This window comes from Antechinus flavipes, chromosome 2, assembly GCF_016432865.1.
Source record: "Antechinus flavipes isolate AdamAnt ecotype Samford, QLD, Australia chromosome 2, AdamAnt_v2, whole genome shotgun sequence".
Lineage (NCBI taxonomy): Eukaryota > Metazoa > Chordata > Mammalia > Dasyuromorphia > Dasyuridae > Antechinus > Antechinus flavipes.
The window spans coordinates 276,209,703-276,223,488 of NC_067399.1; the positions used below are offsets into that span (position 1 = coordinate 276,209,703).

At 33.4% G+C, this 13,786-nt stretch overlaps 1 protein-coding gene across 2 annotated transcripts in view; it reads right to left on the bottom strand.

Annotated features, from left to right (window-relative positions):
- Positions 1 to 13,786, bottom strand: part of UBR1 (ubiquitin protein ligase E3 component n-recognin 1) — a 153,875-nt gene that overhangs the window by 21,870 nt on the left and 118,219 nt on the right. For both annotated transcript variants that reach the window (XM_051977172.1, XM_051977173.1), the window contains exon 38: positions 1,675 to 1,742. In XM_051977172.1, coding sequence (XP_051833132.1) covers positions 1,675 to 1,742 — 68 coding nt within the window. The remainder of the gene's footprint in view (positions 1 to 1,674; positions 1,743 to 13,786) is intronic.

Sequence of the window (13,786 nt, forward strand, 5' to 3'; positions counted from 1 at the left end):
AACAAAATTATTTCTGTTGTTATATTTTTCAGAATATTTGATTTTGACAGAAGGGAGATGTTTTATTGGAGAATAGCCTTTAAGGTGGTGTTTTGCTCTGCCAAATCAAATGATTTTTAAAGGCAAATCAACTGATTTTTAAAAGTAAAAAATAATAGGCACAGTAGGTTCTAGTATTCCCTACCACCTTTCAGTCAACTGTATGAGGATAAGGATGTAGCCTACATGAAAATGTAAAGATAATGTGAATAATTATTCTAATAAAAACTTTAAATAGATGGAAAAATAGATTTTGGAAGTTACTGATGTTCTCTTGGTTAGCATTTTTTGTTAGTAATGAGATTCAAGATTTTTCTCATATCTTTGGTATTTTCCTTTCTTTCAGATACTTTGAGAATTGTTTGCTGCTTTACCCAACTGTTTTTTCATTGTTGTTTCTATTTCCCTTTATAAGTATTCTTTTTTTTTATCCTTTTTTTGCCGAGGCAATTGGGATTAAGTGACTTGCCCAGGGTCACACAATCAGGCAGTGTTAAATGTCTTATTTGAACTCAGGTCTTCCTGACTTCAGGGCTGGTGCTCTATCCACTGCGCTACTAGCTGCCCGCTATAAGGACATTCTTGACTGTGATGATGGATTCCAAACAAATGTATCGACTTCTCCATCCTTAAGAGTTAAAAGTTTGCTGTTAAATCTCCCTCATTCTCTCTCATGTGAATTTTGAGCTTTTATCTAATAAGCCAGTGGTCTGCCTATACACAAATAAGTGATTCAAGGATGATTCCAATATAATTAAGAAATTATTTTTTTCTGCTTATCAAATTATGATCAAATTCATTTTCCATCATATTATTTGAAACCACGTACTGGGCTTTCTGTTTCTTTTTCAAAGAAAGCTTTCAAGATATGGAGCATAAAGTTTCTGTGTGGTATGTAAGACTTGTGTCTTTCTTATTCTATATTTTTTGCCACCTTTGTTTGTACCCACCTCTGCAGTGAACTTACCAAAAATCAAATTATCTGCTATAATTTAGAAGGTCTTACTAAGTTTTGCACTGGATTTTTATGTCTTCTTCGCAACAGATATTGATACATAAGGAGCACTTATTTTTATGACAGTTTTTGCAAACATTTATCATAAATATTACAATGTGAAACGAACATATTTCTCCTAGAATGATAATTCTTATTATCTTTGGACACATAATAAAACCAACTATATTAGCGCATTCATTTGTCTAAGACTAAAGTCTATGAGCCATCTTTTCATTTAGTTGCAACTTCTTTTTGGCTTTTAATTGGTTTGCACTGAGAATGTTAAAACTAACAACAGTTACTACTGGTCATCGGACAAAACAATTTCATAATTAAAATACCAAAATCTAAGTCAGCATTTATAGACTGCCTAAAAAGATTCTTAGCATTTTCTGCCACCATTGTCACAAAATGGGAAGGTTATACACATAAATGAGGGATATTTTGCATTTTTCTTTTTACAGCAGCAGACCATGTTTGCTTTCAGAAGACCTAGTAATTAAACATGTGAAGACTTTCCAGTACGGAAGAAGCTATGAGGACTTTTACTTCAATGGAGCAACCTTCAAGAATCTCTAATCATTTTTACACACTGGTGAAGCAAAAGAGTAGAATAAAGCATGGCAGTCTTTACTTACCAAAACATGAAACAGATCTACAGAAAGAAGGCAAGGTGTATCTTCAGATTTCAGGTTAGGAAGAATAACTACAACAACAACAACACATTTAATTTAGTCAGAAACTTAGTATTTTAATAATTCAAAGAGCTGTACTTCAATCACTGACAAAGAACACAACCCTCTATAGCTTTCATAGGTGCTCTCCATTATTGCACATGATTGAAAACATTCATCATCTAGTTAAAAATCATTAAAAAAGGAAAAAGAGTCACATGTACAAAAATGTAGCACTCTTCTTGTAGTGTCAAGGAACTGGAAACTGAGTGGATACCCAACTGATGGTTGAATAAGTTATGGTATATGAATGTAATGAAATATTATTGTTGTGTAAGAAATGAAGAGGATGAATGCAGAAAGGCCTGGAGAGACTTACATGAAGTGATGTTAAGTGAAGTGAGTAGAACTAAGAGAACACTGTACCTAGTCACAACAAAATTATGTGATGATCAACTATGATGGATTTGACTCTTTCAACAATGGTGATTCCAGACAATTTCAATAGACTTGGGATGGAAAGAGCCATTTGCATACAGAGAAACAACAACAGAGACTGAATGTAGATTGAAGCATAGTATTTTTGCCTTTTTTGTTGGTTTTTTTTTTATCATGGACTTTTCTCTTTTGATCTGATTTTTCTTGTGCAAATATGTAAATATGTTTAAAAGAATTACACATATTTCACCCATATCAGAATGCTTGCTGTCTTGGGGAAAGGCGAAATAAGGAAAAAGGAAAAAAAACTTTGGAACTCAAAATTTTATAAAAGTGAATGTTGAAAACTATCCTTACAAGTATTTGGGAGAAAAAGCTCTTTAAAAAAGCAATACTATGGAACAATTAAGTTAGCTAATATATCCGAAGCCACAGAGAAGGGAAAAAGTATGACAGACATCCTGAAAGGCAATCCAAAATGGATAAATAGCACACTTAAAGAAATTAAGTAAGAATTGGCACTAATAAAACAAACAAACAAACAAACAAACACAACTCAAGGCCAAATAAAAGAACTTGTAAAAAAAAAAAAAAGTTTAAAAATCACAGAAAGAAACTAAACCAGAATTTTAAAAAATTAAAAGAAAAAAGAAAAAGAAAGAGAGAAAGAAGAAAAGAAGAAGAGGAAGGAGGAGGAGGAAAAGAAGGAGGAATAAACAATTTAAAAAATGATTGGTATGGTCATGCAATAGAACATAATAGAAAAAGCTCTCTACTCTCCCCCAAATCAAGGAAAGTAACCAGTAATAATTTTACTTTTACAAAACAGAATTATTCACAATGCAGAAATAGCTGAAAATCATGAAATCATGAAAATCACTGAAAAATACATAGATCTAAATAACAGACCTGGATAACATAAGTGTCAAAGAATTATTATAATATAAGGAGAAAAAATACAAGTTGCCAAAAAAGAAAAGAAAATCAAATAAGTTTGTGAAAGGTTATTGCCTCCAGAAAACTGGCTATTAAACATTTACTAGCTGGGAGATCACCCAATCTAACCCCCTCATTAGATAGTTGAGGAAACTGAGAACTTTAAATGGCTTGACCAAAGTCACAGGGATAGTGACATAGGTAAAATCTAAGCCTGAGTTGTGTGATAATAAACTCTGTACTTCAGAATCACAAGAGGAAATCAGAAACTGGAACATAACATTAATTAATTAAGAAGTGTGAGCCATGAATGCAAAATTAAAAATTCAGTCTGTTTTATGACTATAGAGGTTTGATATAAAAGAAGCAAAAAGGCTTTGGAAAATTTACAGAGATTTACCAAATCTTTCAGAAAGAGATAAATATTTACAAGAATGCACATTTCTGAAATCAAAAGACCAGTTTCCAATTACCCAAGGCTATCTCCTTAGTCCATTCTTTTCCTTGGAGCCTTAAGCCAGTGGATCTCAAAGTCTGGTCCAGAGCATCCTCCGTATCTCTGAAATCCTTTCAGAGAGTCTACAAATTTATAATTAGTTTTTATTTTTAATTTGATCAATATCTATAACTATAACCCACATAAACAAAAACTCTTTGGACAGTTCCTCAATCATTTTTAATAGGATAAAGATATTGAGAACAAAAGTTTCCTTTGCAAATAGTGGTCACATTAGTTTCAGATAAGAAAAAATAGTTTAGTAGTAAGAATACTTGAGTAGCAAGAAAATCACATAAATACTAAATATTCATAGCTGGACTTTTTGTGATAGCCAAAAATTGAAAACAAGGGAAAGCCAGAATGTGAACTATTTGAGAATGGAAAAACAAATCATATTACATGAATGTAACAAAATATTACTGTGCTAGTAAATGATGAACAAGATGAATTCAGAAAGGCATGGAAAGACTTATATGAACAGATGAAACGCTTAGGTGTCAAACACATAGCCTGAGGGTGATACAGGAAAGATTCCTTTCTAGATTCCCACCCTCTCCTAGTTAATAATGTAAATTGCCCTTTAACTCACAAATCCTGGTGCCTTTGAATTCCAATAGAAGATCTGGACCTGTCCCAGCCCCACCTGAATCTGAGTCAACTTTGGGGCTACAAAAGCCCCTTGAGCTAAGTCTCCTATTATAAAAAGGACATGCTGGGAACCCCTCTTTGCAAAGATTCCAAACATGGTAGCCATGTGAGGACCCTCTGTCCACTGGACTCTTTGTCCAGTGCCCTCCTTAGCTCTATCTTCACCTAATAATAAACCTCTTTTATCAATCTAGCTCTCCAGGCCAATAAATGCTTTTATTAAGAACTCGCGCCGCTACTAGACCCCCTTGCGCTGAATCTGTACCCCAAACCTGCCACTAGACCTTAACCTAATTTCATTTAGGTACCCCAAATCTAGACCTCAACAAGAGCAGCAATTACAAAAGCAGATTAAACTGGGAAATATTTAACACAATAAATAAAAATACAAGAAAACAGAGATTAGCGTTAACAATATGTAGTCCTGTTGGATCCTTATGTTATCAATGGCTTCTTAGTCTAGTTTAAATAGTTTCTACTTGTATTTTGATGCTACTGATGAAGGAAGCAGAACAGTGAAAACAGAAGATACACAATAACTATAAAAATGTAAATAGAAAAAAACAACAAAATCACCAAACATTAACTTCCTTCAGTTCTTTGCAGAAGTGGGAGATTCTATATGTAGAACACTGCAACTGTGTTCTATTACAATTTTACTGATGTAATTCAGTTTTCCTAAATTGCTCCTTTTTGCTTTCTTTTTTCAAAAGAATATATTATAGGATAGAGAAGAGTAGAAAGATATATAGAGAGAAATGAAGAATAAAAAGATATAAATGAAAAATTTTATTGAGTGATGAGATGAGAAGCTCCAAAGTTGGCTCAGATACGGGTGGGGCTGGGACAGGGCCGTATCTTCTACTGGAATACAAAGGGACCAGGATTTGTGAGTTAAAGGGTAATTACATTAACTAAGAGGGTTTGGGAATCAAAGATAGGAATCTTTCCCCCATCATTAGATAGCAAAAACAACATATTGCACACACATGGGTAGTATAATTGGAAAGGATCAGATGTTATAAATTTAGGCATTATTTCTGGCACACAAATCCTTAAATATTTATTTATCCTTCCTTCAATTTTGTATCTTAAATTCTTTTAATTGGACATTTTCTTTAATTTTATACTTTCCTTGACTTCTGTTTTTACATTACCTTTGTTTCAAAATAAACCATTCATTCAATTGGAGAATGGCTGGGTAAATTGTGGCATATGAATGTTATGGAATATTATTGTTCTGTAAGAAATGACCAGCAGGATGAATACAGAGAGGCTTGGAGAGACTTACATGAACTGATGCTAAGTGAAATGAGCAGAACCAGGAGATCATTATATACTTCAACAACGATACTGTATGAGGATGTATTCTGATGGAAATGGATTTCTTCGACAAAGAGGTCTAACTCAGTTTCAATTCATCAATGATGGACAGAAGCAGTTACACCCAAAGAAGAACACTGGGAAATGAATGTAAACTGTTTGCATTTTTGTTTTTCTTCCCAGGTTATTTATGCCTTCTGAATCCAATTCTCCCTGTGCAACAAGAGAACTGTGCACACAAATATTGTATCTAGGATATGCTGTAACCTATTTAACATGTATAGGACTGCTTGCCATCTGGGGGAGGAGGTGGAAGGAGGGAGAGGAAAAATCGGAACAGAAGTGAGTGCAAGGGATAATGTTGTAAAAAATTACCCTGGCATGGGTTCTGTCAATAAAAAGTTATTAAAAAAATAAATAAGAAAACAAAAACAAAAACAAAATAAAGCATTCACTTATCTCGTAAGCCAACTCTTCCAACAAAAAACAAAAGAGAAAGAAAAAAGGAAAAAAAAAACCAATTCAGCAGAAAGTCTAACCAACATACCAAGAGAATCTAACATTTTGTACATTGGGATATAGTTTTGCAATCTTGTAGAATGAGAAGCCAATTTGGGCATACATACACACACACACACATATATATATATATATATTTTTTTACTTTAGAATTTATATTTAATTTTTTTATGAGGATAATGTCTCAGAAGATTTATTTTCTTATTTTTGCTTTTCTTCTTAGTTTCTAGCATAGCTAAACCTTCTAGGATTCTCTTTAACCTTTAAGTTATCTATTTACTTTTTTCTATTTACACTTCATTCTTAGTATTAAATTACAATTATATGGTTCAGTGGTTTATTATTATATTGCAGAATGTGCAATGTGCAGAACACATTTTAGAATAACTGTTACAACTGGTATACCTAATAGTAAATAATATACCTCACATATTCCAAGTCACCTATTTTATTTATCAAGGCAGCAGCTATTTCAAGTCCATCTTTCAAAAAACATATCTTTATTTTGTTTCTATGTTGTGCTGGTCAATCTTTCTACACACAGCCACACCAACATAAAAATAATTTTCTATCATATGAAATACTGTCTTCTACTTATTCATTCAAATGAAATGCTAGCTCTTCCTTCATTTTTGTTCTTTCATTATCCTAGGACTAGCTTGATCAACAGAAATTCTGCTGCTGCTTTTATGTTGAGTCCTAGCTAGTCTGAATCTCTTATCTGATGGATTCAATTTCAGTAAGTTGGCTTCTCTTCACAATAGTCCACTTCTGCTACATTCAGATCACTGTCGAATCAGGACACTTAATTAAAAATGTTAGTACTCTACTAGTCTATGTGCTGTCACTTAATTATGTTTTCAAAATAATAATACACTATACTTTTATTTATTTCTATTCTCCTTTTATAACTTTGTATAGTCAATTTTGCCTGATGACTAATTTATAAATTAGCTATACTTTCCCTTAAGACATTGCCAAAGAAAAGGCTAATCTAATTGATGAGATTTAGATTTGGGGTTTCTGGTGGTCAGGGAGTTAAATGAGGACTAGTGGCAGGTTCGGGGACCAGGGAATCAAATGGAGCTCCCCTGCAACCTCTTGGGATTTGGGGCTAGAGTTTGAATTGAATTCAATGAGTTTCAGGACTGAGCCGACACCACCCAGATTAACAAGAATGAAACTGTTTGTCCTTGGGTTGGGGTCCCTCACTGAGGCAGAATTGAAGGAGATTTTCTCCTTTAAAGATTTTCAGAGTTTTGAGGTCCCCTCTTCATAACCACAAGTTAAAGAGATCTAATTTTAGTTGTGTTGCACTTTTGTGTGCAATATTTTTATTCGCCTTTTATGACTCCGCACTTTTCTCATGGCTATTTCAAAACCATTCCATTTTTGTTAAGTGTTAAATCCTTTCTTCTTTCACTAAATTTCAATGATCTCACCAGCTACATTCAGCATACATGCTGAATAATTTTGGCAAAAATATTTGATAAATATTGCCCGTTAAAGTATAAAGGAATTGTATCCTAAGCTAGAGTGCTGATAGTCTACTGAAATTTTAAGGACTATTTTCAATCACTTTTCCATCATTCATCTTCTCACCTATTTCAATGGAAGAAGATATATGCCCTCCAAGATTAACTCCTTCACCTGTTATTTCTGATTCTACCGCAAACTACCTTCTTCATTCACCTTATACAAGCATCACCGCTTTCTTGAATCTTTCATCTCTCTGGTGGAATGGCTACTCAGTTCTAGCTACACAAAAGCTCAGGTTGCCTCTATGGGATTTGGTGGAGGCCTTGCTTCAGCCATCTCTCTCTGCCTTTCACTCCCAGAAACTTTAAACTTCTGTAAAGGAGCAGAACATTCAAGGTGAAATTTGGGCAGATACATCTACATATGCCTTATTGCTTAAATTTTGTCGGCAGCATATGGTCTTATCAATCACTCACTCTGTCCTACTGGTCACACAAAATAGTGGATCCTGTTTTCTTTAGCTATTCTTTTTACTTATATAATTGATTTTATTCCCTCTAGCCTCCACAAAATCTTGTTCTAGCAGAAATTCTCACTCAGGCATTTGCAACATTGTATTATCCATTGACAAAATCTCAGACTTCTCCCTTTCCCCTTATATTGCTTAATAGGTATTGCTATCTCCCAATTAATTTCCCTGCCTCCAGACATTATCTACACAGGTGCCAAAGTGATATTTCTGAAAAGGTGTGACTATGTCAATCCTCAGGCTCAAGCAACTTCAAAAGCTCCTCTATTTCCTTTGATGAAATAGAAATATTACTATTTGTTATTTAAATTTTTTCACAAATTGAATCTAATTGATCTTTCTGGATATCTCATATTAATTCCATTTACACACTGTACACTTAAAAGTACGAGTCTACTTGCCATTCTTTGTACAGTGCACCCCACCTTCCATCCTCCTTATCTGTGGATAACTATTCCAAATACCTTGGAATGTTCTCCCTTCTCAACTCCACCTTTTAGAATCCAGTAAGTGTTACTTACTCCAAGGTTTGTTTAAGCCTCTTAGTGCTCATTCTTTTCCCCATTACTTGACATCATTTTATGTTTCTTTTTCTGAGTTGATGCTATATCCTTGTAGAATGTGAAGTTAAGGAAATTTAGGATTGTTTAGTTTTGGTATCCAGAGGGCCTGCTGTAGGTACTTAATAAATGCTCAGTGAGAGAATTGATTGAAGACTTAATGTGGTAAGAGATTGCAAAGGTGTTCTATTCCAATCACCTTATTTTATAGATGAGGTGATCCAGAAAACTTAAGTAATTTTCCAAGTCACACAGTCAAAAGTAGCAAAGCCAGAAGTCTTTAGCCAGGGCTTTTATGTCTCTCTCACTTTCCCTCTCTTTATTTGAATAATTTTCACTTGCATTCCTGAATTTGAGTTATCATTTCACTTCTCTTCTTATTTTTTTCTACACTCCACCAATTGATCTCATTCTGTTTCTTTTTTTGACCTTTTTGTTTTCCTAAAAAAATATAGCAGCTTTATCACTTCCTTAGTTCTTTTAAACATGGGGCCATCCTTTAGTCATTACTTGCATTCAGTTATAAATTACTTCCTTAAATTTCAGCTATTTCTGATCTTCCTGAAGAATCATCTTTTCCCAAAATGGCATTATTTTTGTTTTTTCAGGGGAGGTAATTTAGAGTACAGGCCACCTTCCCTTGTTTCTCATTTTATGGCACTCTAATTATTGCTGTTGTTTTATTTCTGACTTTTCATCTCCATCTCTTAGAATTCATAAGTTCCTTCCAGAGCAGCTTAAGTACCATTTCCTACCTCAGGCAAGCTCTCTTCTTCAATTTGTCCTATCCTTCCACTTGCTTTACTTTACATTTTGTATTTATTTACAAATATACATGGCTATATGTCCCACCCCACCAGCACTAGATTCTGAGCACCCTGAAAACAAAGACAGCTTGTTTTAGTCTTTATTCTTTATAACCCTGTCACATAACAGGTAATTGCCCAATCCTAGCCGATGTCTTTTGCTGTAAACTGCTTCTTTATGGATATTTATAAAATTCATTCTTTGATCCCAATGCACCAAATTTGGCAACTACATTTCTAAATAACATAAAGGTAAGATTCCTTTGTTAGTGTCAGATTCTGCTAATGTGTACACTCAACCTTCTGTTTACAATACTTCCAAGCAATTTTTTAAAATGGCTATCTACAATGAAATTGAGATTGTTTTTTTTTCCTTCTATGAGCCCAATAATTCTCAAATTGTTATGCCAACCCCTATTTTCTATCCCTGTTCCATTGGCTTGCAAAGATCTGAGGTTTTCTAGCTTTACTATTTTAGATATCATTTAAATCTGTTATTGGTGTTCCATTTATGAATTATTTCATTCTAAGGTTTTTTATTCAACAGAGAATCTATTACTTCAGTGAGGTTTTCTGCCGTCTCTTCTATAGTGTCTATTTTCAAAATTGTCTTCTTGAAGTCTTTAACCATATTATTTCCAATCATATAGATGCAAAACCTTCCTTTCTCTCACTTTTTATTATTTAAGAGGATCTTGTGGTATTCCTGGTTTTTTTTCTAGAAATAAAGTGGTTATTACCACAGTCTACTTTCTTTTCTTCTTGAGACTTTTCCTTGTCTTCTTTTATTCTATACTGTTTATTCACTGTCCTGGAGCTTATTCCTTTATATGGTCTCTTAGCTTTTCAACATTTTTTCTAGGCTATGCAAGGGTCAATGTTGATAAATTATCCATGCATATGTTTTGAAAATAAAAAGCTTTAAAAGGAGAAAACAAAAAGAGAATAAAGGATAAACAACAACCTCTATGATGTAAATACTATGCAAATATGACACAAATATTATGCAAATAATATGTATGTGTCATTTGATTTTGGTAGGATAAACAAAAGATATGACATACTTATAGGTACCTGCACACTTATATGTCATAGCCTGTGTAATTCATGTACATTACATACATACATGTATTCTCACTGTATCCTACTGAACTCTGACAGTAGATATTGTGAGTATAATATATGATTTCAGCACCCAGGTCAATTCCTTGTCTCAGCTCAGACTGTAAAGAAGTGCTGGTGAGTTTAAGTTCCTAAAAAAAGCATGTTCCAGGTGCCTAGACAATGCATATCATGATACCAGCACCATATGCCCCTAAATTATGACCTTTCTCTGCAGCATCCATGAAAAATTTTGTCTTATGTGGGAATATATTGCCACATCCTCCAATTATGTTATTTCAAACACATATAAACATGAATTTATGTTTACATTTATAAAACAATATTTGTTAAAATAAGCTTATTTTATAGGGGAAGGAATAAAGACCTATGGATTAGAACAAGGAGACCCCATCCTTCCAATATAGATTTGCAACTCTCCTGCATGTCTACAACATAGGGTTTTATAATGTTATCTGAAGCACTGAAAGGTTAAGTGACTGGCTTTGGGTCACTTTGTTAGTATGGTTGTTGACTCTGGGTTGGTCTTTCTATGTAGCATACCACACTGTTTTTCACAAATAATTCTCTATAAAAACATACCTAAATATATAAATATTCTGTGTGTGTATATATACATGTATATATATATATATATATATATATATATACATGCAAACATCATGCTACATGGATAGCATAGTAGACCGAATATAAAATTAGTCTCAAAGAAAGGAGAACTTGGGTTCAAATCCTGCCTTTGACATATACTGATGGTATGATTTTGATTATATCCCATAATCTTTTCTTGGTCCCACATACCTCTGTAAGACTCAGCATTGTAGAATAGATGAATTTAGAGAGAAAACTCATCACTGGGACCTATGTGTGGTGATGAAATCATGTCTGATCAAAAAGTAATACACAGATACATACATAAGCATATAAGTTTATTTACCAGTCTTTGTTTATATGTAGCCAAATACAGCTATGGCTGGATGTGGTACGCAGAATGTATGATTTTTTGAATCAACATTCAAAAAAAACCCAAACAGTTTTTCTGTGAAAATTCCTTTTTATAAAAATCCATTCTTTTAAAAAAATGAATGCTGTATAATTATAATGACCAAGTATGGTCCCTGAAAAGAAATGAGAAGATATATAGTCTTTCAGACTATGAGTATGAAGAACCATATATGTCAGATATAAAAAATAGTTCAGAAAATTAGCCGACACGTCAGTCATATATGTCAGATATGACTAATGTGTTGGCTAATTTTCTGAACTATTTTTTCTTTTAAAATCTTTGCTATAAGTGTTTTGGAAGAGGGAGGACAATATTTGGAAACTGAGTGAATATTTTTAAGATACTCTCTCCCTCATAAGTGCCTTTCATTTAATGGCATCTTTCTCCTTACTACAATTAACTCTGGCTAATATACTAGGATTTAATCTGCCAGTCAAGGGCATATGGCATATTCCTTTAATGGATTCTTCCAAACTTCTTTCCTTGATAATGATAACCCTACTGCTTTCTCAATTCCATTTCATATTTGCAATTCCTGATATCTTTTTAATCTCTCTTGTTTTGTCTGCAACCTCTTCTTCTAAATAAATCTACCTTTTGGAAAAGAGAGAAAAAAATGGAAGGAAAAATCTTTACCCTGGTATTTCCCCTAGGTATGGTCAAATTTTTCACCTTCTTTTCATTAAATTTCTGGAATAAGAAGTCTGTATATAAGGCTTCCATTCCAAGTGGACTAATGAAATTACTCTTTAGTAACAAATCAAATAGTCTTTTCTGTGCCTTTAGCTTCTTTGACATCTCAGCAGTATTTGATATGTGGATCATGACTCCTTCTTGACTCTAAAACCCCTTAGTCACTCTCCCTTGGTGATCATACTTCCTTGACTTTACTACTTCTAAATCCTCAAATATAGTCATCCTTAGTTTCATGTTCAACTGTCTATACTTTCTCTTGGAGTACTCTTCTACCTTGATTGCTTCAATTGTCATGTTTATATGATGTCTTTAAATGAGATTGATTTCTCCCCCTGTGACCTATCACTTGACTCTAGTTCCATATCTCTAACTATTCCTAAGGATCTCCTGCTATCATTTAAAACTCAAAAAGTTATGAAATTAAGCTTCTCCAAATCATCCTATACTAGAGGATTTAACTGTCAATTAGATATCAATTGTATTCCAAGATAATCAGCTCTAAAATCCTCCAATCATTTTGATCACTCTTTTAAAAAATTCTGACATTTTCTCCTTCTTAATTTCCCCTCCATTCCGTCTACCACAGTTCCTACCACCGGTTGCCTATAACTTCTGCCTTTACTCCTGCAATGATCACTTCGCTAATCTCCTCCCTCAATGCCAAACTATTTCTGATCCAAACACAACATGCAGCTTTATTGTACTAACCCACAATTTTTCATGCTTTATTCCCTTCCAGTCAATCTTTAATAATTTTCCTCTTCCAAAAGATGAACACATTTCTCATTTTCTCTTTCAAGAGCATTCATTATCACTTTTTTTTTTTTATCAAATTTCTTCTCACATATTTACATAAACCTACAACTCCAAACAAATTAACTTTATGTGCAAATGTAACTTGGACAGTCTTTATAACCATCTTTATGCCTGAAATTCTCTCTCTTCTCCCCTCAAGTAAGCCAATCTTTCTGTCGGAAAGATTTTTTGACTTTTTCTGACTTTTGTTGTCCTAACTGACTTTTCTTTTCTAAATCCTACAGTATAACATTTTCTGCATTTCACATCTGATACTTAATATATGCTACTTTGTAATGTAGTTTATGTAATTTCTCATTTTATGTAAATGTTCCAAATTAATTGTGGGTCCTTTGAAGATAAACAACTGTGGCTTATATTCCTTTATCTGTGGCACTTACCACAATAAGGACAAACAGTAGGTATTCATGGAAATTTTGGTGATTAAAAAGAAACAACAATCTACCTCTCTTCTTTATTATAGGGATTGTTTTTCTTCTATGGCAATTTGGAATCATGCACGTACGTTTTTGTGATACATTATTGCATTGTCCATATCCTGCCAGTTTGCTTCTTAGAAAGTATATATATAGCTAAATATTGAAAGTAAATTACATGCCATTTTGATGGTCTCATTTAGTTCTACTGGATTTATCAACTATTTTAGGATCTTAAACAGAATTACACATAATCCAGTTCAAAACACACCCATACTCAAAC